The sequence below is a fragment of the Euleptes europaea genome, chromosome 6, assembly GCF_029931775.1.
Source record: "Euleptes europaea isolate rEulEur1 chromosome 6, rEulEur1.hap1, whole genome shotgun sequence".
NCBI lineage: Eukaryota > Metazoa > Chordata > Lepidosauria > Squamata > Sphaerodactylidae > Euleptes > Euleptes europaea.
In genome coordinates this window covers 100,018,686-100,044,249 of record NC_079317.1, presented here as the reverse complement: position 1 = coordinate 100,044,249, position 25,564 = coordinate 100,018,686, and the positions used below count along the sequence as shown (strand labels likewise).

The 25,564-nt window shown below is 43.4% G+C and overlaps 1 protein-coding gene across 1 annotated transcript in view; it reads left to right on the top strand.

Moving 5' to 3' along the window:
• Positions 1-25,564, top strand: part of MYRF (myelin regulatory factor) — a 131,921-nt gene that overhangs the window by 30,681 nt on the left and 75,676 nt on the right. Inside the window, exon 2 of the mRNA XM_056851053.1 lies at positions 24,848-24,935. Within this exon, the coding sequence (XP_056707031.1) occupies positions 24,848-24,935 (88 nt within the window). The remainder of the gene's footprint in view (positions 1-24,847; positions 24,936-25,564) is intronic.

The window sequence follows — 25,564 nt, the reverse complement described above, 5'->3', positions numbered from 1 at the left end:
GGACTCATATCTTTTAAAACACATTCCAATAGATTCAATATCTTTCTCAAGTTCGTAGTTATATGCCTTTCTGGAATGAAAACAGATTGATCTGCATTGATGTACTTGCATGTAGCATTTTTCAATCTGATTGCAAGAATAGAGGCAAACAGGTCTATATGAGGTGGTCAAGTGTTTATTCTTATCTCATTTCACAAACAGTCAATTTGCTTTCTTTGTTTGAGGCAAATTTTTGTTTTGTTTTATCTCATTTATCACTTGTCATAAAATTGGGCTTAATAGATCCTGAAAATTTTGGTAATATTCTGCCTTGAAGACTGTATAAACCTGGAGATTTGTTCTTTTTCCAATTTTTAATGACAGAAGTTAACTTCTGATAAAGAGACTCGGGTATCCAAATTCGTTATACCTTCTGCAGAAGAAGTTTTATGGAAGTTAGAAATTGTTGGATCAGCTGAAGGTTTTTGAGATTTATATCTGCACCATGTACAGCTAAAGACCCCTCTTTTTTCTTTATAGTTGTTATAGTTTCTTTACCATTTCTACTGTTAATCTTAGCAGCTAAGATCTTGCCAAGTTTGTTCCCTCGTTCAAAGTAGTTTTGTCGAGTGTATAATTAAAAAAAAATCTTATCTGCATTTGTGTGTGTGCGCGCGCGCGCATGTCGTCAAGTCACAGCTTATTTATGGCAACCCCATAGGGTTTTCAAGAGATGTTCAGAGGTGGTTTACCATTGCCTGCCTCTGCAAGGGGTGAGAGAGTTCTGAGAGAACTGTGACTGGCCCAAGGTTACCCAGCAGGCTTCATGTGGAGGAGTGGGGAATCAAACCCAGTTCATCTGGATTAGAGTCCACTGCTCTTAACAACTACACCACACTGGCTCTCTTATCTGCCTGTAGTTCTAATATATATACATTTTACCACTCCATCCACATTGTTTCCATGGAAAAACCGATAAGGGAGAGCACTAAAAAAAACTCCAATTGAATGTTTTCTTTTTTTCGGATGACAAAATTTTATTCACTCAAACGTATGAAGATTTTATGTAAGGCAACCTACAATCTGATAATTCCTATATATACTGTAGGCATAAACAACATATTTCCAATGATATGTTTATTGTTTTGTCCAAGGGTGGCAGCTTCACCCCCACCCTCACCTGCCCCAGAGGAGACTCCAGCAGGAGGCAGCCTTTCTCAGGCACTGTTGAGGCAGGCAGCCCAATAAGAAGCGATGGGGAAAGGAGAAAAGGTGAGGCCATGCCTGGTAATGCACTGGCCGCAGCCTCAGATGCTGACAGGCTCACCACGCACCTCAGATGGGAGGTGGGGCTCAGGCAGCACCTGGGAACAGGCCAGAGGCCAGCAGCAGCTGGGACCTGTGCAGGCAGGCAAAACAGCCTCTTGAAATCTCAGGGGAGGGCGAGGCAGGAGAGAAGAAGTCCCAGCCAGGGAGGCCAGTGGCCCAGATCCCCTTTGAACACCATGCCCCCACAAAGAGAAGGCATTGAGGGAATCCAGGGTCAGCCTACCCCCCAACAGTCCTTTTTTAAGGCCAGCCCAGAGTAGGGCCAGACGTGTCCCACGTTGGCTAGGGAGAGGCTGCTGGCTGGAGAGAGAATATCCAAGGGTGTTGCCAGCCCCCTTCTCTGTGATTTGTGAGACCCTTTCTGAGGCATGGCTGACAGAGGTACTGGAGAGTACCTCAGGAGTATCTCAGGATTGTTCTCCAAGTCCCCTTCCTTCAATAAGTGAAATCGAAGAGGCTCTCAACACAGATTTCACAGCTTCTTCTATGTCATACCTAAAGGGTTGCAAATACAGGATAATGCCCAGTTCATCCCCTCAGGAGAAAAAATAACAGGAAAAGCTAGGTCAGTGGAGAAAAAGTAACGGGAAGAGCTAGTTAGCGTTAGGGTTGAGCCTGTTTTAACACTTGGTTAATAACTTAAACTTTACTTCTGAGTCCCACTTTTATCAGTTCTGCATCATATGCTAAGTTGAGAGTAGCTATGAGCAGCAAGGAAGATAAGGAAATAATCCTCAAAGACCTCTAAAGCTATAAGAAGCTTGTTTTTAAAAAATAAGATAAAGGATCAGCTGTTTTATTCATGCCTACTTGGTGGTTCCACCATTATGGAGCAAAAATATATACATGTTAACTAGTTTCAACCTCCAAGGCTCAAGCGTGGGTTGAACTTCTTGATCGGATTGCCTATCAGGGATCAAGGGTGGTGGTTGTTGGCTAATTAAATATGGGTTTAGACAATGTGGTGAATTTTGGGAGGGGAGAATCTGGGTCTTCATCTGTTACATCATAGTTCCATATTGCTTTTTGTGTCAGCTTCTGAAACATCATGGTCTCTTGTGACTATAAAATATCTTCCATATATAAACAGACTACAGAAGAAGGTATTAAACAGGAAGCGAATAACGTTTGGTGAATTGTAGCACAGATAGCGCTTTACATATACTGTGAATGTGGAATCCCTTTTTGTAATCTAGTTTTGGCCAGAAATTTAATTAATGTTTGCTGAAGTTCCTGTCACAAACTGATTTCCATACATTCCAAGTGAAAGTGAAGCCTTTATACCCTGAGATATATTTGTTGTGTTGGGCTGTATCGTTTCAGCCTGCTGGTAGGGGATATAATGTTTGACTGTCCCCCCCATATATAGCTCCTACATGTACAAAACTAGTAGGAAGAAAGCCTTTTCTCTGACATGCTAAATTTATATGGATAAGAACTGTTGTTCATCGAGTGGTCCTCCGTGGGTGAGTATTCACATCTCTGCCCCTGACCTGGATCTCGTCAGATCTCAGAAGCTAAGCAGGTTCAGCCCTGGTTAGTAATTGAATGGGAGACAAACAGTGAATGCCCGGGTTGTTGTGCAGATGAAGGCAATGGCAAACCACCTCTTTTCATCTCTTGCCTTGAAACCCCTATGAGGTTGCCCTAAGTTGGTGGTGACTTGACAGCACTTTAGAAGAAGAAGAAGACTTGGTTTTTATATACTGACTTTCTTCACCACTTCAGGAAGAATCAAACCAATTTACAATCCCTTTCCCTCCCCCTCCCCACAACAGACATCCTGTGAGGTAGGTGGGGCTGAGAGAGCTTTAAGAGAACTGTGACTAGGACAAGGTCACCCAGCTGGCTTCATGTGTAGGAGTGGGGAAACCAACCTGGTTCACCATATTAGAGTCTACCACTCATGTGGAGGAGTGGGTAATCAAACCCAGTTCTCCAGATTACTGTCCACCACTCCAAACCACTGCTCTTAACCACTACACTGTGCTGGCTTTACACACACACATTCACTTCTCTGCCCGCAGTTTGAATTGGTGCAGCTCAGCAGCTGATATATCACATGGGGCTTCCATTCATCTGCTGCAGTTCTTAGTTGGTCAGGCAACCTACATAAATAGCCACCCTGGAGCTAAACTAGAAGACTAAATGTGCTGTTGAATTGCAGCATAACTGAAAGTGCCTTGGAGTACTTTTGAGATGATGCAAGTGAACCTGTTTGAGGAGGGGCAGATGATCCCAGTACAGTTTCAACAGTGATACTATAACAGATCCAGATATTTAACTCCGGACTCCATTGTCGCAGTAATTTAGTATGAATAAGTGGAGTATAAACTTCTGGAAAGCCCTTGTAGGATCAGAACTCCACTAGGCAACTTGTGTCTGTAGACTAGAAAGTTATCAGGAGCAGTAGGAGGTATGGATGAGAACTTTAGTCACTGGAAAGCTATGGTAGGCTGCAAGGTGTGACTATAGCAGCAAGAGCCAGAGTGTTCTCTCTAGGGAAGAATGGATTAGGAGCGGAGAATAGCATGTGACTGTAAGGCTAGGTAGATCAATACAAGAGCTTGAAGGCAGGACTAGATGTTGCTGAGACAAAGGCTTCTCTTTGACCCAGAAGCTTTTATCCCCAGGAAGGTCACTAATCTACAATCAGTATTTAGAGGCAGGACTCACGAGAGAGGCCTGCAAGGCAGAATAAAGCTCTCTGCTAGTAAAGATCTGCCAGTGTGAGTGGTCCAGTCAGGCAACAGGCCAGCAACTATGGCCAAAGGATATTGGTTCAGATTGCCTCTTCTACTTTCTCTTCCCCCGCCCACTCCATGTGACAGACTGAGCCAGTTCAACTTTGTGCTTTCCCTGGGATTTCTGTTTCTGCCATTCTCCATGACGCAGACAGGCATCACTTACTCCAAATTAGACTGTTTATTCACCAGGTTCCCAGGGAGCATTTTTGGGTTTTTCCTTGTACATTTGCATGAATCCACTAAATATATTTTGATCAACTTTTCAGTAACAATAACTTGTTGACAGAAGAAGCAAACACTGCTCAGTTAACCCTTACTCTACATGTCTCTTTTAGTCTTGGGATTATTGCCTTATGTAAAACAAAGGCGTGCCCCTAGCTTGGGACTGATGAGGTGTGGATCAGATGAAAGAGTAATATTTTAGGTTCCTCAGCACTCATCCCAGGTGTATGATGTATACTGAGGACTGTCATTTTCAAAGAATAGTTACGTTTTCTTTGCTGCTTTCCCTATCTCTTATAAGATGGAATGAAAGATGCTGTGATATTAACAGCGAAGACCATAAAAATGAAGTGAGATTATAAATGAGCTGATGTGTTTCTCCAAGCAGGCACCTTCACAATCACCAAATGCTGTTGTTTGTATGTGCTTGTAATTTCCTCCATCTTAGTGCATGAATTGACAAGTAGACCATTGACTGCTGTGGCAGAGGGGGGGAGAACTGAAGAGCATACAAATGCTCTACTGTGTTGCTGCTCACACCTTCCCCTCCTCCTCTGTCCCAGTGTCCAGAAGACAATGGCTCCATCCAAGCCAATATTCACAGCTGGCCTGGACAGAGGAGAAGCCGGGAGCAAGGCAGAAAGGCAGGGGCCAAGGGGAGAGGCCAGGAGGAAGATGCTGATATAAGAGGTGCCTAGAGAAGGTGTTCATAAGTTGAATAAAGAAACTTATGCATGGTGTTTGTCCATTGTTAGCAGTACGTGTTTGAAACCTCCTGATATGTGTTACTTCATAACTCCATAATGGCATCTCTTGTTATTCCAAGACTGATAAATTGGAGAGATCAACACGTGCAGAGAAGCAGCATTTCCCCTAATTCAACAGTCATGTTAAGAATAATTGTTTGTTAAGCAGCAGATGCAAGAAACTCATGTTTACTTGTGAACAATTGGGAAACTTCCTGTTAAATAAAATCAGAAATGGGGACAGCTGTACTCACAGTTCCCAAACTTACAATGGAGAAGTCCCACATACAAGGCTTCAATTTTCAGGCCACTTGAGATCACTTTGGTTTTTTCCTATGATTTGCTTGCTAAAAACACCTTCACAGTAAATTGTTAATGGGAGGGCATGCTTTCATATTTCATTAATATTGTTTTCATATTTCATTAGTTACACTTGGAAAAATCTCTAGAAATCAGCCAAGGTGATAAGGAAGGATCACTTCACACATTATGTTAGGTTTATCAGTAGGTCTATGTTGAACAAAGAGTTGCAGCCAGTTGTGGCACCCTGACATGCATACCTGTGTGACACATGTGTTTGTAAACACACGTTTGATGAATCCATACTTTGCACTTCTAGGTGCACGCTTAAAATATCTTAGGTAGATACCTGAAAATGTAACATGAGAATTATGTACCGTGAGAATCGATTATCTTGCATGGTGATATTGATAAATTTTGTGATAAATCTTGGGTTTTGGGGCTCGTGTTTTGTATCACTTTGGAGTTACAGATATAACCATTATAGAAGAAATCAACAGATGACACCACTTTACATTTGTGACTTTGGAGACTTCACCTCAGTCCTGTTTGAAAATGACAAATGGGGGAAAATCTTTTTGAGGCCTTCTTGGGTTGTCAGGAGCACCAACCTGTAATAGATGTGTAATGGACCATGCAGAATCTGCTTGCCTCTTCTTTGGTCTTAGAGTGCCTCATGGCCTGCCTCTCATGATGTTGAGTGACATGGGATCTAATGTCAGACCAGAATGCTTTGTTGTCAGGATTAAAATATTGAACTCCTATAAGGTTTATCTAAAAGAAATTGGTGTGTATGTGTGTGTGAGAGAGAAGAATGGTGGTTAAGAGGTATCTTTAGGGGGGGGCATCCTGAAAGAGCTGAAAACTGATTTCCAGAGACATTTTTTTGCTTTATGTAGATCTAACTTTCTTGTCATCAATGAAACTAGGTTTAATTACACAATGGTGGATTTTGCTTTCAGGCCGAGGTTTTCAGACTTTGGCTTTCTAAAGTTAAATGCAAGGAGGAGCCCTATGCTTATTGTATTCCCACTTGATGCAGCATTGGGTTGAACATGTGAGCATAGTAAGGACAAGAGGAGAATCCAAGGGAAGTAAAAAACGAAGAAGAGTTGGTTTTTATATGCCAACTTTCTCTACCACTTAAGAAAGAATCAAACCAGCTTACAATCACCTTCCCTTCCCCACAACAGACACCCTGTGAGGTAGGTGGGGCTGAGAGTGTGTGACTAGCCCAAGGTCACCCAGCTGGCTTCATATGTAGGAGCAGGAAAACAAATCCAGTTCACCAGATTAGCATCCACCGCTCATGTGGAGGAGGAGTGGGGAATCAAACCCAGTTCTCCAGATCAGAGTCCACCGCTCCAAACCACTGCTCTTAACCAATACACAATGCTGGCTCTCTTAATTTGAGCATACATTTTATATATCAAAGTTGCTTTGGATCAGGACATCTTGGCTAGTTTCATCCAAATTGGAGATATCTGGTACTTCAGCCATTTGGTTGCTCAAGGATTCAGTTGTCTGGTGCTGCATGTCTGTTCCTCACGAGATCCATTGGGCTTATCTCCAGGCTGTAAAATAGCAAACGTATCATAAATCTGAGCACAAAGGCCACCAGAAAGGCCTTCATCACCCAGAAACATTTAGTTTGCCATGCAGGTGAGTGCACCGTTCTTCTTTCCATTATTGATCTAGAACAAAATTTGGCTTTCTAAAATTAGATGCAAGGAGGAGCCCTATGCTTATTATATTCCCACTTTATGTGGCATTGGGTTGAACATGTGAGGATAGTAAGGCCAAGAGAAGACTCATAGGGAAGTTAAAAAAACAACAACACCCTTACAATTGGCGAGTCTTGCAAAATTATTCTGATGGTGTGAAGTGGGTGCATATATGAGGAGGATTAGGAAGATAATGAAGTATTATATGTCAAAGGCCAGTTGAAACATACATTGTGTGTGTGTGTGTGTGAGAGAGAGAGAGAGAGAGAGATGATGATGGGGAGGTATTCATTCCTCCCCTAGCAATTGCCCAAGTGTCTGTTGTGGTGCAGGTGTCAGAATCCAGGGTTTAGGAAGCAATAATGTGCTGGACCTACACCTGCTGATTTTGGGTGGTTTCCTTAGAGCACAGTGGGCATTGTTGGTGCTGGGTTGTGGTGCTCCTCAGGACTGCGACTGATTGATGGTGGTTTTAGTAGGGAGAGTGTATGTTAATGCCAATTAAGTGGAGGATTCTTGATTAGCAAAACTGTTCTTATTCCCTTTGCCTTCAAATAGTTGGTGTGTGCTCAGTAGGAGAGTGGGCTGCAGGAGCTTTGCTCTGGGTGGTCTGTGAGGTATTTGAAGGGGGCTGGGAAGAGAGGTGCAATGGGGACTGTGCTGCCCTCTCAGGTTACGGGACTTGCCTCTCCTCCTGCGAGTGGCTGGTTAATTTTACAGTCAGGTAATAAAGAGTATAATTAATGAGGAATGTTGAGCCGCATAGCTGGGCTGGGGCTGGACGAAGGGTTTGGGGGCACTGCCCACAATCATGGGACTTGGATCTAGCAACACTTCAAGCCAATTAAGTTGCCAGTGAGTTTGCATCAGGATGAAGGGTCTATGCTGAAAGTGGGGTTGGGTTCTGCTTCTGTTCCTGAATTCCATTTTGCTCCCTCTGCTTTGAGCACCGTGGAGATACATTTGGGGAAAGAGGCTGTTGCTTGCAGTAAAATCTGGAAGGAGTGAATATTCCCCCAGCATCCGTGCATGCAGGAATAAAGGATTTTGACATGAATTCCAGGTGGCAAACAAGAAGATGGAGGATAATTGCCTGTTTCCCCTGGTTATCTTTGCACAGTGTTCCCTGGCAGTGTTTGGCTAGGAATCTCTTGTGTAGATTCTTCAAACTCATGACTGAAGAATGCGCCAATCGGCAGGCAGGAAAGTATAAACACGGCTGAAGGCCGAAGGGAAGAGAGGAGCACAGTGAGTCCCAGGGAATGTGCCGATGCTGCAGCCCAGAACACTGATTTCACAACCCATTGTGTATATTCATTGAAACCCACTGCAAAAGACAGTCTTTTGAATGACTAGCGCTCCATTCTAGTTCTAGCTTTGGTGATGCCACTGGGACCAAAGGAATGCCTGGAAGTTTGCACACTGGCTGAATAAGACACGCTAAATAATATGCTGGGCTAAATGGAGAACAGTCCATACTCAAGAAACTTGCAGTGCACAGCTTTGGGGGAATATCTTACAGAGAGTAGAAGGCTCTCTGCTCTGGTAGCTGGAAATAAATTATGGTGCTCGTTGTTACGTTCTGCTGCCAGTTGCAACCCACGGCACATAATTTCTAAGAACAATGAGTTTAGAGTTCTTGAATTACTATGATATTATGCCTCAGCACCAATTGCATGTGATACTAGTAAAGGTACTGGATTGTCTTAACTGTAATACAGGCTGACAGTACAATCCTAAACAGAGTTATACCCTTCTAAGTCCACTGAAGTCAGTGAGCTTAGAATGGTATGTCTGTTTAGGATTGCACTGTTTAGGATTCTCATAAGATATGCTGTGTGGGTTGATTATGCCACTGCTAGGTATTTAAACAGTGCTGAAATCTACCATGTCCCCCCAATTCAATGTCTTTTTACTCCATGTCATGCGAAAATTGTCTGAGTTGTTACTTGAAGCTTGCTTTGGGTGGTTTTTTTAAAGACCGCATCAAGAATGAAATCAAAGCATGTGTGTAAAATGGGAAGTAGGAATATAGAGACATTTGAGGTAGTCATTCCAGGTTTCCTGCTTCTGAGTTGAAAATGTAATCATGCTAGGTAAATGCATTGGGACGCTGACTCCAGTCTGAGGGCTCAGTTTGGACAGATACTTGAATATATATGATTCCATATAATTTCCCACACCCTGTATCCTTTTTTTAAAATATGTAATTCGCTTTAGTGGTCATATGTTTTAAAATACAGCAGCGCAATTTGATTTTAATGCAACTAGGAAGAGAACAGAATCCCTACCCGCCCTCATCTTTCAAGTTGACCCTTCCCTGTGGAAGACCACATGCTGCCAAAACACCATGCGTTCTTGTGTCTGGGTACTCTGCTTTCTCTGGTTCCCCCCCACCCCATCCTGTTAAAATTCACCAGCCCATTAAAATGGCTGACCTTGTCATTTTTCCCAGGTTCTCACATCTGGTTCTCATTAAGGTATCCAAGGATGCAGCTCTGTCTGTCAGTTGCTCTGCTCTCCCCCACCTTGTGACCCAGGAAGGATTATGGGCGATTAGGAGATGGGCAGTGAAGCAACTGTACAAGGGAGGGAGGTATTTTTATAAATAGAAATGCCATAAACCTATCAGCCTATCACTCAATGTAAATTCTGTTTCTAATCTCAAAACCTTGTAAATACGAAGGTCTGAAGCACCAAGATGCCTTTAACTTTTTTTTTTTTTAAAGCTGCTAAAACCAAAACAATCCTACTTCTACTTAAAAGGCCCCTAGAACAGTCTAGGATACTTGGGGTCAGGTTTGTGAATGAGGATACAAAATGAAATTGTGGTGGTAGAAAGTTTTTGTTTTTTTAAATTTCAGCTACCTAATTATAAATAAGCGTAGATGACTGGGGAAGGCAATGGCAAACCACCCCGTAAACATAGAAGAAGGTGGTTTTTATACCCCACTTTTCTCTACCTTTAAGGAGTCTCAAAGCAGCTTACAATTACCTTCCCTTCCCCACAACAGACACCTTGTGAGGTAGGTGGGGCTGAGAGAGTTCAGGGAGAACTGTGACTGGCCCAAGGTCACCCTGCAGGCTCCATGTGGAGGAGTGGGGAATCATGCTGGGTTCTCCAGATTAGAGTCCACCGCTCTTAACCACTACACCGTGCTGGCTAGTAAATGTCTGCCTAGTAAACCTTGGGTTGTGATGTCACCCCATGCGTCGGTAAGTGCTTGCCCAGGGGACCTTTATCTTTTAAATTATGAATACCTTTGCATGGGCTAACTAAATTTTCCCATCATTAAACCAGCCTGCGTTGGGTCGACCACTTTGCCATATGAAAAAGCAAATAATTATTTCTGTCCTTATAGCATTTACACTGTGTAAAGTGCAGCCCCCAGTCATGTTACTGACTGAATGGAAATGGTGATTCACCCAAATGTGCCCAGGGCCAAGGCAAGCATTGTCCATTGTACCCCCAGGTCTCTATCACCCTTAAATTGAAATAATTCTTAAAGGGCTTTTGAGTCCCTTCTGTCCTTTAATGCTAAATACAGAGATATGAGAACCAGGTAGTGTCTAGAATTGTGATAATCATTTTGGAGTAGAAGGAAGGCTGTGAGGGAAGGGAATTATTTGTTATTTTTACTGACAGGGGCCCCCAGGAAGTGGCGATAGGTGGTTTTCAGTGATTTTGAGGTGGGCAGATAAATTATAGAATTGTGAACACCCAAGAAAGTCGGAGGTAGTACTGGAAGCTTCCTTTGGACACTGGCCAAGTTTGGAAGTTTAGGTCTGGCAGAGAAAGCCAGTCCAAACAGTCAAATTCCTGACATTCCCACATGTACAAAGGACTTAACTCTCCCTGCTCTCTTTCCTTTTGTTTGATTGGTGCCTGAATTAATGTCCTTGTTTTCCTCCCCTCTCCAAATATTTACCTCCACCATTTCCCCCACACTCTCCTGCAATTTGGTATTGGAGTAAACTGAGGATACTCTAGTGGAATGGGTGGAATATTGGATTTGGATGAGTGGAATTCAGGTTCAAATCATCATTTGGCTATGAAGCTCCGTTGGTGGCCTTAGAGCACTGGTTCCCAACCAGGGGTCCGTGGACCCCCAGGGGTCCGCGAGAACTAAATTAAGGTCCGCGAAACAAAGTTATAAACCCATAATAATATTTTCAATTAAAAGTTCTCTATTATAAAATATATATATTCAAATATTATTCTAAGTTTAATGTTTAACTAACAGTTATGATAACAGTTTATTTTCAAATTCTCGGAATTTTTATTTTGAACCTTGGGGTCCCTGCACCGAACAAAAAAGTCCTAGTGGTCCCTGGTCAAAAAAAGGTTGGGAACCACTGCCTTAGAGGCAAGTTACGATATTTCATCATAGCCTGCCTCAAAGGGTTGTTGTGTGTTGTGAGGCTAAAACTCCACTTTGAGTTCCTTGAAAGGAGCACAGGTGGAACAAATAATAAATAAATATAAGTACCGGTATAAGAAAAGTTATTTGGGAGCAAGGAGTATGTGTGTGGAGAGTTATTTAAGGAAAGGGTTATGGCGATAAATAGGAAGACAGAGGGTGAGAAAGTGAAAGGTAGTTCTGAAAAGGTTTGTGCATGCTTAGGGCAAAATGTGCCTGTGCTAAAAAGTGAGAGGTTACGCAGGTTGTTGGAAATGGCTGTAAAAGAGAATGGCGACTCAGGGTTGTGGGAGCGCCCGGTGCAAACACTCCTGGATGTACTGATGAATCAAATACTGTGGCGCTGTACAGGCTGTTAGCCCGTGTTCCTGGTTTCTTGGTCGAAAAGGAAATCTAAAAGACCAATTTCTACAGCTACTACCATTCTTCCGCAGCAGTACACTACTGTTGAATGCGTTCCAGGGAATTTGCTCTGTTCATGCGGAGCAGTGGTGATGTTTTCAGCAGCCTGATATAAGTCCCGCACAAACCGAGAACACACTAGATACTCCCAGAATCCCCTGCAACTCTCAAGGCTTCTTCAGCGGACAAAGGTTTCCTTGGGGTAGGTGTTTGAAGACCACTGCTGGAGCGAATCCAGAGTAACTCTGAGCTGACTCCCGTGGAATTTAGTTTGGAGACTTAAAAAGAGAGAGAGCTAGATTCAAGCCTGGTAGGTCTTTAGAGACCAACAAAATTTTAAGGGTATAAACCTTTGAGAGTCAAAGTTCTCTTCGTCAGCTTTGATTCTTCAAAGTATATACCCCGAAAATCTTGTTTGTCTTGCAGGTCTTACTGGATTCAAATCTAACTCTTCTACTGTGGACCAATGGGGCTACCCGCTCAGATTAAAAAATAAATAAAAAATTCCCATGACTCCTGAGTGAACACATGAACACATGAAGCTGCCTTATACTGAATCAGACCCTCGGTCCATCAAGGTCAGTATTGTCTACTCAGACCAGCAGCGGCTCTCCAGGGTCTCAGGCTGAGGTCTTTCACATCACCTCCTTGCCTAGTCCCTTTAACTGGAGATGCCGGGGACTGAACCTGGGACCTTCTGCATACCAAGCAGATACTCTACCACTGAGCATTCAGTCCAGCTCCACCCTGGAAGCTTATTTTATTTTGGAAAATAATTGACCGAAGTGTGCTAAGGGGGATTAACCTAGAAGGGTATTAAAGATCAAAATAACAACAATGCACATGGACAACAAAACTCAGAGCTCCAACAAGAACTAATTCGGAAGTGAAATGGCCTAAAAATGCCAAAGTTGCTGAGCCAATTCAGAAAAAGCCCTGCCCAAGTCACACCCTTCCCCAGCATTCCAATGTTGAAGATGCTAATATGGGAGCAGGCGTGTAGTACGTCCATAGCAAACTCCCTCTGCCCAGCACCAACCATATAATGGATGATGATGTTCTGCACTAGCTGTAGCTTTGAAACAGTATTCAAAAGCAACCCTACATAAAGCTCATTATACTAATAATTTTATCAGATTACCAAAGCATTGGCTGATGATGGTGAATTCGCTAGGAAGAGATGCCGTTCGTGTATCAAAACAAAAGCAAAAGAAATATGGGATAGAATACTTTATTAAGAGGCGGACGGAGGTGATGGGGAAGTCAACAAATTTTCCTTTATTTTTTATTGTATTAAGTACTTAAATAGTTATAACAACATTACTTATGATTTAGTTTCTTATATTACTTTTATTGTTGTTTGTCAACATAAAAAATTTATATTATAAAAACCAATAAAAATTTTCAAAAAAAAAAAAAAAAGCAAAAGAAAGCACTACTGATTACAGCTTCTACTCGGGACTCCAAGACATTGTAGGCCTTGGAGGAACCCCACTAATGTTTGATTTGTTCTGAAAATTATGTACTTACTTTGTCCGTTCCGTTCTGAATATTTTATATCAAGGCGATGGGGAAGGTGGGCATGCACTGAACACATTTTCTGCACAGCGCCTGTTTTACTGGATCTAGGAAGAGAGCAGCTCTCTTCCTGGTGGACTTTTGTGGGTGTTCTTTTCTTCTGGGGCTTCCTGCTCCCTCCTAATCTCTAGTTAGAAAGGGAAGGGGGCAAAGGGGCATTGTTTAATGTTGTTAGGAGCTCGTGACTCCAAAGAGAGGCATTAGCTTTTAATTAATCACCTAAGCTGGCTTTTGGTAATAGGCCTTACTGAATAGAAGGTTCATGCAACGAGATGCTCTTAAGCGCTCGCGCTCAGCTGCAGACATTCCAGAGATTTTTTCTTTCTTTCGGAGAATAGATAAGACATACAAAAGGGTTTGAGAAAAGCAAATGAATAGGCTTGGAGAAGAAATCGCCAGCAAGGCTGGGGTGGTTCATGGGGTGTAACGCAAAATTGGGCCTGTTGTCTTACTCATCATAAAGGTCCGGAGAGATGAGTGTGCATCATGCAAGCCCTGGAGCAGTACAGATCATGTTGCTCCCTTAGAATTGGCATGTCACCAGCCCTACTGTAGTTAGCTCAAGTGCCTCTAGCCTGAAGCTGAGAAAAGCACTTTTTTTATTTTTAGCAATTAATGAGCAGTACCTTCCTCCCTTCACTGACCCACAAATTTACAGGACTTGGTATTCCCCTCCCTTTTTTAGACATGGTTATCTGTTCTGCTGTAATTCCCAAGCTGTCCAGCTGACTGGTTGCTTATCTCAATTTTGCTTGGAACTGTGTTTTCTTGAAGGTGACCTTCAAGATATGTTGGCCAGGTCACAGATGTCATGCCATCATAGCCAGAATGGTTGTACTATCACATGACCATGATGTCTCAGACACAAAAAACGTCCTGTTTGCACCCAGGCAGGGATAGCAAATGCTACCAGAGCTGTTGGTCCCACAACAGCCACAGTTGAACTGAGGCTATTTGTAGGACTGCAGCTATAGCAGTGGTCTGGAGTCTGCAGGTACTCGCAGCTGGACCTTGTCCAGCATCCTACAAAGCCTTATGGTGGATCTGGGTCCCCAGATGCCTCATGATCAGCAGAGAGGCCTTGGTCCCCTAGTATTGCACGCCACCTTTTGAGCTATGCTTCTTCCCGGGCTTTCTGTCTTCTCCGCTGATGGGTTCCTGGGGACAACTGTGGGGTCCTTGGCAATTGGCCACACTTCTTTATGGTTCCCTCAGCAATCCCAGGTTCTGGTGGTGGCTCCTGGGGTTCTGGTCTGGTAGCCACAGCTGGCTGCAATTTCGCTGACATGCCCTGGGGGTCAGAAAGCCAGGCACCTCAGGGTCTGTCATAGTTTTGTCCTCCGTGGGATCTGCTACCATGGTGTCTCCATCCTTTGTTGCCGAACTGTCTGGCCCAATCCTGGCAAAAACTTGAGGGAGCCAGGGTCCAACATCAGGATTATTTCTTTGGATGCATACAACTCCCAGGGAAAAGAAAGCAAAGTTCTTCAGAGTATGTGCAGCAAACTCAAATCAAAATAATTGTTTTTTTCTTACTTAGTCTTTAATAAGATTTGTACCCGTACTGGCACACACTGATTTTTTTATCTCAGATAAATCATTGATAGCAAATAATGGGTTTTCACATATTATCCCCCAAAGTATTGAAAACCAATTTTAAAATGATTCAGGCTTTCATACTTTGTTTTTTATAAATTGCAATTTTCCCTCCTTGTTTCTTGTATATGTGTATTCTGACTTAGATGATAGGCAGGAAAATGTTTTGTTGCTTCAAAATGTTATCGTTCAGACCCTAGTATAATTTTGAGGTTTTTCAGGGTAATGAATACTTTATTTATTATTTAACATTTATTAATTAAAATATCCCAGTAGGCAAGACTGCACCCAGGTGTTAGTCATGTTGCTTGTATTTCATTCGTGAAAGTTTTCCCTCTCCCTGGAAGCATCTCTTAGGGAAAAGTCAGTCTGAGTTGCAAAATCATGTGGTAGCAAGACACTAGGTGAGTAGTGAGGTGGTCACTGCCCGGCCTGGCCAAGTCATCCGGTAGCCACTGTGGGACCTGGGTAATTAGGGTTACCAGGTCACTTAGCTCCACTGGTGGGAGTTTTTTGGGGGTGTCACTGGGGCACGCAATGCGCGCCCTGCACACCAGACCTACCGCACTTCCGGGTTTACCCAGAAGCTACGTGGATGCTCTAACAATCTCCGCCGAAACTCTGTGGTTTTCATAGAGTTTCGTTGGAGGTTGCTAGAATGTCCGCGTCGCTTCTGGGTAAACCTGGAAGTGATGTGGCCATGGTGTTCGGGCGCGCGTGCACATGTTGCCTGCTGACCCTCAGCTGGTTGGCAAGCAGATAGATGGATTGGCGGGATTTTGCCTGCTACCACCAGGCACTAGGCAACCCGTATGGGTAATTCATGCAAATTGCACAGTACTGAGTTTCTCAGGCAAGTTGTGTGGTGGCTGCTGTTGTATAGTAGTGACTTACCATGTGGTCACTACCCGGTATGATGGCAATGTGTCCTCCCGCCAGGGCAGGGGGAGGGGATCAGGGGGTGGACTGAGAGGCCAGAACAGCCCTGGAAAGAGCCCTGAGTCTCCCCCCACCCCCCGCCTGGCACCGCTGCCTTTTGCTGACAGAAACCAAAGTTTGAAGGCTGGCAATATTATTGTGGTTGTCTACTGAAGTCTCAGAGGGCATTAATTTCTTAAAGCTACAGGCACAGCTTCTATTATTTTGTGGTTTATTAACCCCTTCATTAAACATCTTTATAGATTTCAGATTTTTCTGCAAACCCAGGGCTGTGGCTCCCAACACTGCCTTGGCAAATGCAGGGAAACTTGGGGGTGTGTGTGTCTGGGGAGTGCTCTAGGCTGCCTCCCATAGTCTCTGTGGTTGGAAATTCCTTGAGCATCACTGCGTGGAGACCATTCTTTCTCCCACTCATCAATTTCTCAGAGGTGGGGAATTTCCCATGTTGGGAAGATAAGTGGGAGGCCTACCTGGGGCTTTTCCAGGTTTGTAGAAAGACCTGTCTTATCCATTTTATGGCCCTAATCTGTGGCTTTAACGATCAAAATCTATGGCTGTGTTGAAAATTAGATATAGTGATAATGGGAATATGATTTTTGCCTACCATATGATGCAGTTTTTTAGCATGTATAGTGTAGTTCCATCTCTTACCCCATCACACAAAACAGGCAGATTGAAAAGGGAAATCAGGACAACATTTACCTGTTGAGAGAGGTGAGAGAGAAGTGGGAAAATGAAGCGGTAGATCCCAGGGGGATGACACCATGGGCCTTGAGAGTCCCAGTGCCATGTAAGGGCCTGTTCTGGTTGCCCACAACTCTCAGATATCTTATTAAGGATTGAGTGAGGGGAAAATCCTTTATTTGGTTATTATATTTGTAGAGCTGAAAAAACGGTGAAGAGCAATCAAAAAGATCAAAAGTAGGTGCTTAGCGCCTATCATGAAAGGCTAAAATGTTTGCAGGGTCCCATCCCACCCCCCACATACACACATTTTTGTTTAGAAAAAACTAAGAGGGATTCAGTAGAGGTTTATAAATGTGGAGAAAGTGGATGAAGTGTAATTTTTTCCCACTGTCACACAGGTCGTGGTCACTTAATGAAATTGACTGGCAGCTTGTTCAGGAGAGACGGAAGGAAGTACTTCTTTACACAGTACGCAAGTAATTTGTGGAACTTGCTGGCACAAGATGAGACCATGGCCATGAGCTTAGAGGGCTTTAATAGGGAAAGATCTAGTTACTAGTAGTTTATAATAGCTAAATGAAACCTACCATATTCGGAGACAGAGGGCCCATCAGCTGCCTGAGGTCAAAGAATGGGCTCTTGATTTCATGCCTTGCTTGTAGGTTTGCTGGAAGCATCCAGGTGGCCGTTGCTGAAACTAGGGTGTTGAACTAGATACACCCTTGTAATGATCCAATAAGGATCCTTTTATGCAGCTGAAGAACGTGGGAGGCACCTGCATGTTGAGGTTGCAAGGCAGGGGGAGAAACATGGTAAAGTTTGGGAAGGTGTGTGAAGTGGAGGTGAAGAAGGCAGTATATAGCCAGAATGGGGTCTGTGTGTGTCAGTATTTTCAGTAGTTTATGATCTGGAACTGCTGTAACTTTTCAAAGTGCCTAAATTCCTGTGACCAAGGACCAATGGGTGTTCACTCAGGAGTTCTGTAAGAATTAAAATTTGAATTTTAGTACTGCAAATAAGTCTGCGAATGTTATTAGCCCACCTGATCACACAGTTGTTCTGTGGTATACTGATGGCATAGCAATGCACTAAAAAAAAAAAAAAAAAAAAGGGAACAACTTCTTTCCAGCTAATGAAGATTTCCTCCCCTGGTCACTTGGAGGTGACCATTACTTGCAACACTTTCAGGCTAGTGGCTGTTTACAAGCCTGCTGAAATTATTAGTCTACTTAACGCTAGCATGTAATGTAGCACAGTAAGGAAGCAAATGCAGTGACTATTCTTAAAGATAAAATAGTTTAAGAATAAAGACTATTCTTAAAACCTAAAAGTTAATACCTAACTTAGAAACCGGATAAATCTACAGGATTAGATTCAAACTCCTGTGCACAAAATGAGTTCGCAGAAGTGGATCATTCCTTCCTTTTCCCAGCAGATCCTTTTGCCTGCTGCAAAAGCCACTGAACTGGATCAGGCCACTGAGCTCAGTGAAGTTTGCAGCATTCCTCCAACCTAAATGGATCTTCTACCAATGGAAGAGCCACTTAAGCTGGAGGGAGGGCTTCGGACTTTGCTGAGTAGAGTGGCTGGATCTACCTCACTGCTTAGAACTGGGAGGCAATACAGCAAGCTGTATTGGGGCTGTAGTAAGGAGGGGCAATCTAGTGAAATCCCTCCCCTTACCCTAGTGTAAGCAAGGAACAACGTACAGCAGATTGATTTGCTTCCTATGCTACAGAGGAATCAACAAGTTTCTTCTTGTATGGCAAAATCATCTCTCTGAAATCTACTGGTATCGCTAAGGATGGCAGAAGCATGTAGCAGAGGCCAATAAAGCCAATAAATTTTGCTTAGATTCCCCAAATGCCTTTTGATTAATTTATCTGTAAAATTACTTTGAAAATTAAATTTTCCTAGCATATTGGCTAAAGTACAAAAAAATATTTACTTTATTTATATCCCACCTTTCTTCCCAGTATGGACCCAAAGCGGCTTACATAGTTATCCTCTCATCGCCTCCATTTTATCCTCACAACAGCCCTGTGAGGTAGGTTAGGCTGAGAGTGTGGGCGAAAACGCACGGTCGCTTTAGCCTCCTTTATTCCCTGTTTCAGCCAAGATTCAGCCAGGATCGAACGCACGTTCGGCGAAAACGCATGTGTTCGATCCTGGCTGAATCCTGGCTGAAACAGGGAATAAAGGAGGCTAAAGCGACCGTGCGTTTTTGCCCTGTGTGACTAGCCCAAGGTCATCCAGCAAACTTCCGTGGCAAAGTGAGGATTCAAACCTGGGTCTCCCAGATCCTGGCCCAACACTCTGACCACTGCACCATGCTGTCAGTTCCAGTGGAGGGAGGTAATCTTCACCAGTGCTGTAAGAATCTGTGCTGAGCTATACACATATTTAGCGGTTTGTTGTAAATTTGAAAGAATACATTGCTGCCAAAAAAAAACTTGTGTGAAATGTTGCAGGATCATGTGATAAAACATGGAAAGAGAGGGTATTTGCATGGCTGAAATTCATGGCCAGCGCAAAATTATGGATGCTGGAAAAAACAGGGCCCCTCTTTTCTTTAAAGCAGTGGTTCCCAACCTTTTTTTGACCAGGGACCACTAGGACTTTTTTGTTCGGTGCAGGGACCCCAAGGTTCAAAATAAAAATTCTGGGAATTTGAAAATAAACTTTAATCATAACTGTTAGTTAAACATTAAACTAAGAATTATATTTGAATATATATATTTTATAATAGAGAACTTTTAATTGAAAATATTAATTTATTATGGGTTTATAACTTTGTTTTGCGGACCTTAATTTAGTTCTCGCGGACCCCTGGGGGTCCATGGACCCCTGGTTGGGAACCAGTGCTTTAAAGGGTACTGATTCTTTAGAAAGGAGACAAAGAAACTTTCAAGGACAGGGGGGTGCAAATGTAAGCAACGGAGAAGTTCTGATCCTTTCAACAAGAAACTGTATTGCCTGGAGCTTCATACTCAGTCTATGCAAAGATGAACATTTTCTTTAGTCACAATCATTGGGCAGCGAACTGTACAACTATAGCAAGTGATTTCACTCTGGCAACCAAAGGTTGTAAGCATTATAGTGAGGTTGCGACCTTGACCTGTCTTTTCCCCATTTATGTTATGAGGGGGGGGGGGGAAATCTCTCCCTTTTAAATTTTCTTTCCCGCCCCACCATTTGACAAAATTCTTTGCTGGATTTATTTCTGCCAGTTTGCTTGTCTTGGTATGAAAGGGATTTTTACAGGATAATGTTCGGATAGGTTGGAATGCCCCTGCCCCCCCCCCTGTTTTTATGGGGGGGGTTGATTAACCTTTACCCAGAATGCTGTGGGGGATGGGAAACTCCTTTGATTTTGTGTGTGGGCTGATCTGGCTAGCAAGTGACCTATCATTTTAATTTAATGTGATTGAGCCATTCAGGAAAAGGTTGTGTCTTTATTATCTGAGCTCTGTAAAGGATTCCCTTCCCATTTCTGGATAATGTTTTTGGCGCTTAGGACTGGCACACCAACCCTAGACGTCTTTCAGCCTCTCGAGCAAACACTTCGTATCAACAAACCAAATGTCTTTTCCAGTTAAGGGGAGAAGAAAGATGAACTTTAAGGGAAAATGGAAAGCAAGTCCAGACATCCCCTAAGCCCGTGTTGGCGAACCTATGGCACGCGTGTCGGACTTGGCACGTTGAGCCCCCTCTGTGGGCACGCGTGGGGGCTTTGAAGGGCTCAGCGCAGAGCCCTTGAGAGTCCCCCCTTCCCTGGACTCTTCCGCCGGGCTTTGAAGGGCTTGGAGCCGTTCAAAGCCCCCCCCCCTTCCCTGGACTCCCCTCCGCCCAGCTGGGAGGAAACCTCAGTATTCAGGTTAAATTGCCGTGTTGGCACTTTGCGATAAATAAGTGGGTTTTGGGTTGCAGTTTGGGCACTCGGTCTCTAAAAGGTTCGCCATCACTGCCCTAAGCAGAAGGAGGCATGAAGTAGATGTGAGGTAGTGGAAAAGAGCTGATTGATGTCTTTCTAAAGACTCATGACAAGAAAAATTGGTGAAAATAAAGTGTGGTCTAAAAACCAAGACCTAAGAGATTAAAAGGTGGTGTCCAAGCCTTTTATGACAGAACTTTTAGCTTGGGTGCAATTACCTACCTGTGCATCACCACCCATAAGCAATCCATATTCAGGGTCCCAGAGTGGGTCAACAAATCCTTTGTTGCAGTAAACGCAATGAATCTTGATAAGGCTAGGAAGATAACGGGGTTATCCAACCTGCCACAGACTTTGCAGGGCTTTACCTCTTCCGCCTTCTCCTATAGCCTGTGATGAGCAGGGAAAGAAATGTCAGTTTTTTTCCACTATTAAATAATAAAGTTGACTCTAGGGTAGCATGGGGTGGATTTTATTTTATTTGTTTTCCTTCCTTTTTTTTTTGTTTTGGACTACCACTACTTTTCTAGCCTATCTCAGATTAATTTAAATAACATGAAGTGATCAGAGATGTGGTTGTGCTGGACTGCAAACCTCTGAATGGCTGATGGCTGCCACCGATTAGGAGTTTACTGCTTTTTCTATTTTTCCAGAGTACAAGTGGGGGACCCGCAAGACTGGCAGTGGAAGATCCTATCCTCCCCCCATTTGCTTGCTTGCCTTTACCTCCTCGGCCTCCCACTCCCCCACCCCCCGGCAGGGACTGACAAAACTTTCAGGGAAGGGGGACTATTGGCCATCCTCTCGCGCTCTTCTCTGGTCTGCCCCCCCACATGTCTACCTCCTCACCTCTCTGACCACATGCATGCCCCCCTCACTGCTGCTCATCGGGGTCCAGTGGTAAGAAATATGGCAGTTTCCAACCTCGCTCCTTCCACCTACCTGCAGTGCTGGACACCTCTGCCAATCTAGTTCATATTGTGGCAGTGGCTCCCCCACTCCTGTAGTGGGCCTGTGGAGGCACATTGTGCAAGTGCAAGCAGTTCATATCTGTTTGGGGGGATTTAACCCCTGGTTGTTGTATTTAACTTTGGGCATTTTTTTATTTTATTTTTTGCAAGCCTGAGATCTCCCCTAAGCCTGCAGAAAAATGTCTGGAGTGTGGACTTGGCCTAGTTCTCTAGGTCTATCAATCCACACTGGGGTCAGGTCCACTATTAGATAAATGATTATTTGTGTAGAGCTTGTTCTTTTCACTTCTGTGACAAGCCTTTTTTCCCTACTGAGGAGATGCACTCAGCCTCCTATAATTTTTGGGATTTATGTTCGTTTTGAACTATAAACCTTCCCCTCAGTTTCCTGGTGTTCTGCAGGTAGTGAGTGTACAGGCTTTGGGTTCGCTGCTGTGAGGTACGTTTTGTGGTGTACAAGGAGATTGCAGAGATCACTGAGGCAGGATTAAGATATAAACAACTAAGAAGATTTATCTAAATACAGGTTGGGTTAACAGAACAAAGCAGCAGCGCAGGTCTTCAGCTGGACAAAGGAGAAATCTGGCGGAGGCACATAAATTTGAACTTGTTATGGCTTCCGAGATGATGCTTACAGACGCAACAGGCTATTACTGATCAGCCACTAGATTGGATCCTCTCACACATACTCAGGACTCTACCCACACCGGCCTGCCCTTTCCCAAGAGTCAGACTAAAAGGTACAAGGTCTAGAAAAGGGCAAGAGTCCAGTAGCACCTTAAAGACTAACAAAAATATTTTCTGGTAGGGTATGAGCTTTCGTGAGCCGCGGCTCACGAAAGCTCCTACCCTACCAGAAAATATTTTTGTTAGTCTTTAAGGTGCTACTGGACTCTTGCCCTTTTCTACTACTGCAGACAGACTAACACGGCTACCCACTGTGAATTAGGTACAAGGTCTGTTCATCCCCAGAGACAGGCCTAATAAAGGGGGTACTCTATTCTGTCCCAGGGGCCATTTATTCATGGAAGGTTTTGCATTGGATTTGTCTCTCTATAGATGCACATTTTCCCCATCTGAATTCTCAAAACTCTGCATGGCAACTTATTGTTGAGTTTTGAGAATATGAATGGGGAAAAAGTGCATCTAAAGAGTGGCAAGTCCAATGCAAAACCTTCCATGAATCAATGGCCCCAGAGAAAGAGCTGAACCGCTCTGCCAGGCCGCCAGGCAGAGCTACCCTTTATTCCGTCTGCTCTTTTTCCTGAGCCAGACCTGAGCTGTCCCAGGCCTTCTCTGTCCCAGGCCGAACTCCCCTCTGCTGTGCTTCAGTCAGGAGGTATGAATAAAGAACAACTTTTATTTACTTCCCTGGAAGGGGGTAGAGCAATAAGGCTGTAAACTATTTACAAGTCTAACATGAGCCCCCATGGACACAGGAGATAGGAAACAGTGACTAACAAAACACTGTATTCTGAGAACAGTGAGCCAGTCTGCACTTTGAAAGAAAACCATGAATAGCTGGATCTGGGGTTACTGAGTCCCGGGTTAGGACTACAAGTACACTTTAAAACCCAACTAAAGCGTGTGTCTTTAGTTTCCCTCCACCCTGGAAGACTAACAAATGACAGGCACTAAGGCCATTTATTCATGGAAGGTTTTGCATTGGATTTGTCCCTCTCTAGATGCGCATTGTCCCCATCTGAATTCTCAAAACTCTGCATGGCGGCTCATTGTTGAGTTTTGAGAATATGGATGGGGGAAAAGTGCAACGAAAGAGTGGCAAATCCAATGCAAAACCTTCCATGAATAAATGGCCTAAGTGTCTCTCTCTCTCTCTCCTGGTCACCACACTGTATCATCCTTCTTCTACACTGCCTTCTGAGACCCTAACCTGATTCCCTAGCCTGCCTCTCTGGTGGCTAAATTCTGTCTGAAGGAAGCTCTGCCCCCATCTGCTCTGTCCAGATTCCATGGACCTTGGTTGGCTACTACCGGCTCAGCCAGGTTTAAAGGTTTTTGGTAGTTTTCAGGAAAGGGCAGGACTTAGACCTGTCCATCGCATAGCTTCCTGCCCCCTATATTGTTTCTGAGGGTCAGCAGACATTCAGGAAGAACATAGGGTACAAAGTGAGCTCTATGGTGGGAGGGGGGATCAGTGAAAATTGCCACCCCCTCTTCTGCAAATGGAAATGCTACTCTGTCAGAGGAACCACAGGTTTATTTCAGTATACTTCAGTATCTGGACCAGGACTGTATCCTTAGTAATGGCAATTAAATCATCCTAATGGTTTGCAACTCTTTTCAGGGGTAAGCGAGTTGCAATTCAGGATGACAAGCCAGAACGTTTTAATATTGCTAGGCATGTTTTTGGGATTGAGTAGTAGATGTACCTAAGTGGTTCATTTTGTTTACTCTGCATATATTTTCATTATTGTTGCAATATGAGCTGATATGGGTCCAAAGGGAAAAAAATAATTCTTAAAATATTATTTAATACATTGATTACTGTGATTATGCCTGTTCTAGATCATTATTCCTGTCACTACACTCAAATCCATTAGCCACTGCTGAGCCATTGAGAGTATATTGATTCCTCATCCAGTTTCCCTGGTTCCCATTCTTCCGGTGTCCATCCACTGGTCTCCAGCTGATGGTTCCAGAACAATACTTCATTCTTCAGATCTGAATCTCACTTCCCCTTCAGATATTCAGTTTTAAAGCCAATTCAATAACATTTTTTGTTTTGGGGAATTTCCATCATCAGAGCTCCATCTGGGCCTGAGGGAACAGCAGCATCTTGTTTGGACTTTCTTTCTTTCTTTCTTTCTTTCTTTCTTTCTTTCTTTCTTTCTTTCTTTCTTTCTTTCTTTCTTTCTTTCTTTCTCTTTCTCTCTTTCTCTCTTTCTCTCTCTCTTTCTCTCTCTCTTTCTCTCTCTCTTTCTCTCTGTCTTTCTCTCTTTCTCTCTTTCTCTCTTTCTCTCTTTCTCTCTCTCTCTCTCTCTCTCTCTCTCTCTTTCTCTCTCTCTCTTTCTCTCTCTCTCTTTCTTTCTTTCTTTCTTTCTTTCTTTCCTAATTTCTTTCTTTCTTTCTTTCTTTCCTAATTTCTTTCTTTCTTTCTTTCTTTCTTTCTTTCTTTCTTTCTTTCTTTCTTTCTTTCTTTCTTTCTTTCTTTCTTTCTTTCTTTCTTTCTTTCTTTCTTTCTTTCTTTCTTCCTAATTTCCTAATTTCTTTCCTAATTTCTTTCCTTGTGCACCCTATTTTTACTTCAGGTCATGATATTAATGGCGCGCTAGAACCATCAAACATTGACACCAGCATCCTGGAAGAATACATTGGCAAGGAGGATTCACCAGATATGTAAGTAGCTTGATTTCTCTGTAATTTTAATAATCACCAGAGATAGCATCATTCCCCTCTGTTATCCTTCATTGCCAATGTATGCAGATAAGTCAGTCCCAAAAGGCCCAACCAACAGCTCCACCAATGAACCCCCAAACAAAGGAACAGCTCTCCTTTTCAGACCCCTCCCGCACAGACTCCCAGGGCCTTAGCCAATCTGGGTGCCAGTTCCTGGGGCTCAAGCCCGCCAGAGCATGGGCCCTCCAATCAAGAGGTGCCCTTCCATTACCGTAACTGTCACAGCATCTCTTGCCCCCCTGCCTCTTATCCACAACAGATACATATTACTATGCAAGAGAGAATCCCTAAGGAGTTTTCATATCAAGACAACTGTGCGCTGATTGTAAGTCTTTCTTTGCTACATTTGGCAGAACTTAGTGATGTAAGACCTCTTACAGCCACTTGATTACATCTTGTAAACCAGGGATAAGTTAGATGAGTCTTTGGAGTGAGGTTCCCAGAATATCCAACAGTTGCAAAGTATTTTTCTTTGACCTCAACATAGTATGTACATTACAGCAATTTCTTCCTTGATGTCATGAAAGTATTTCTGAGATACTCACTACCCTCCCATCTTTTACGTTCTT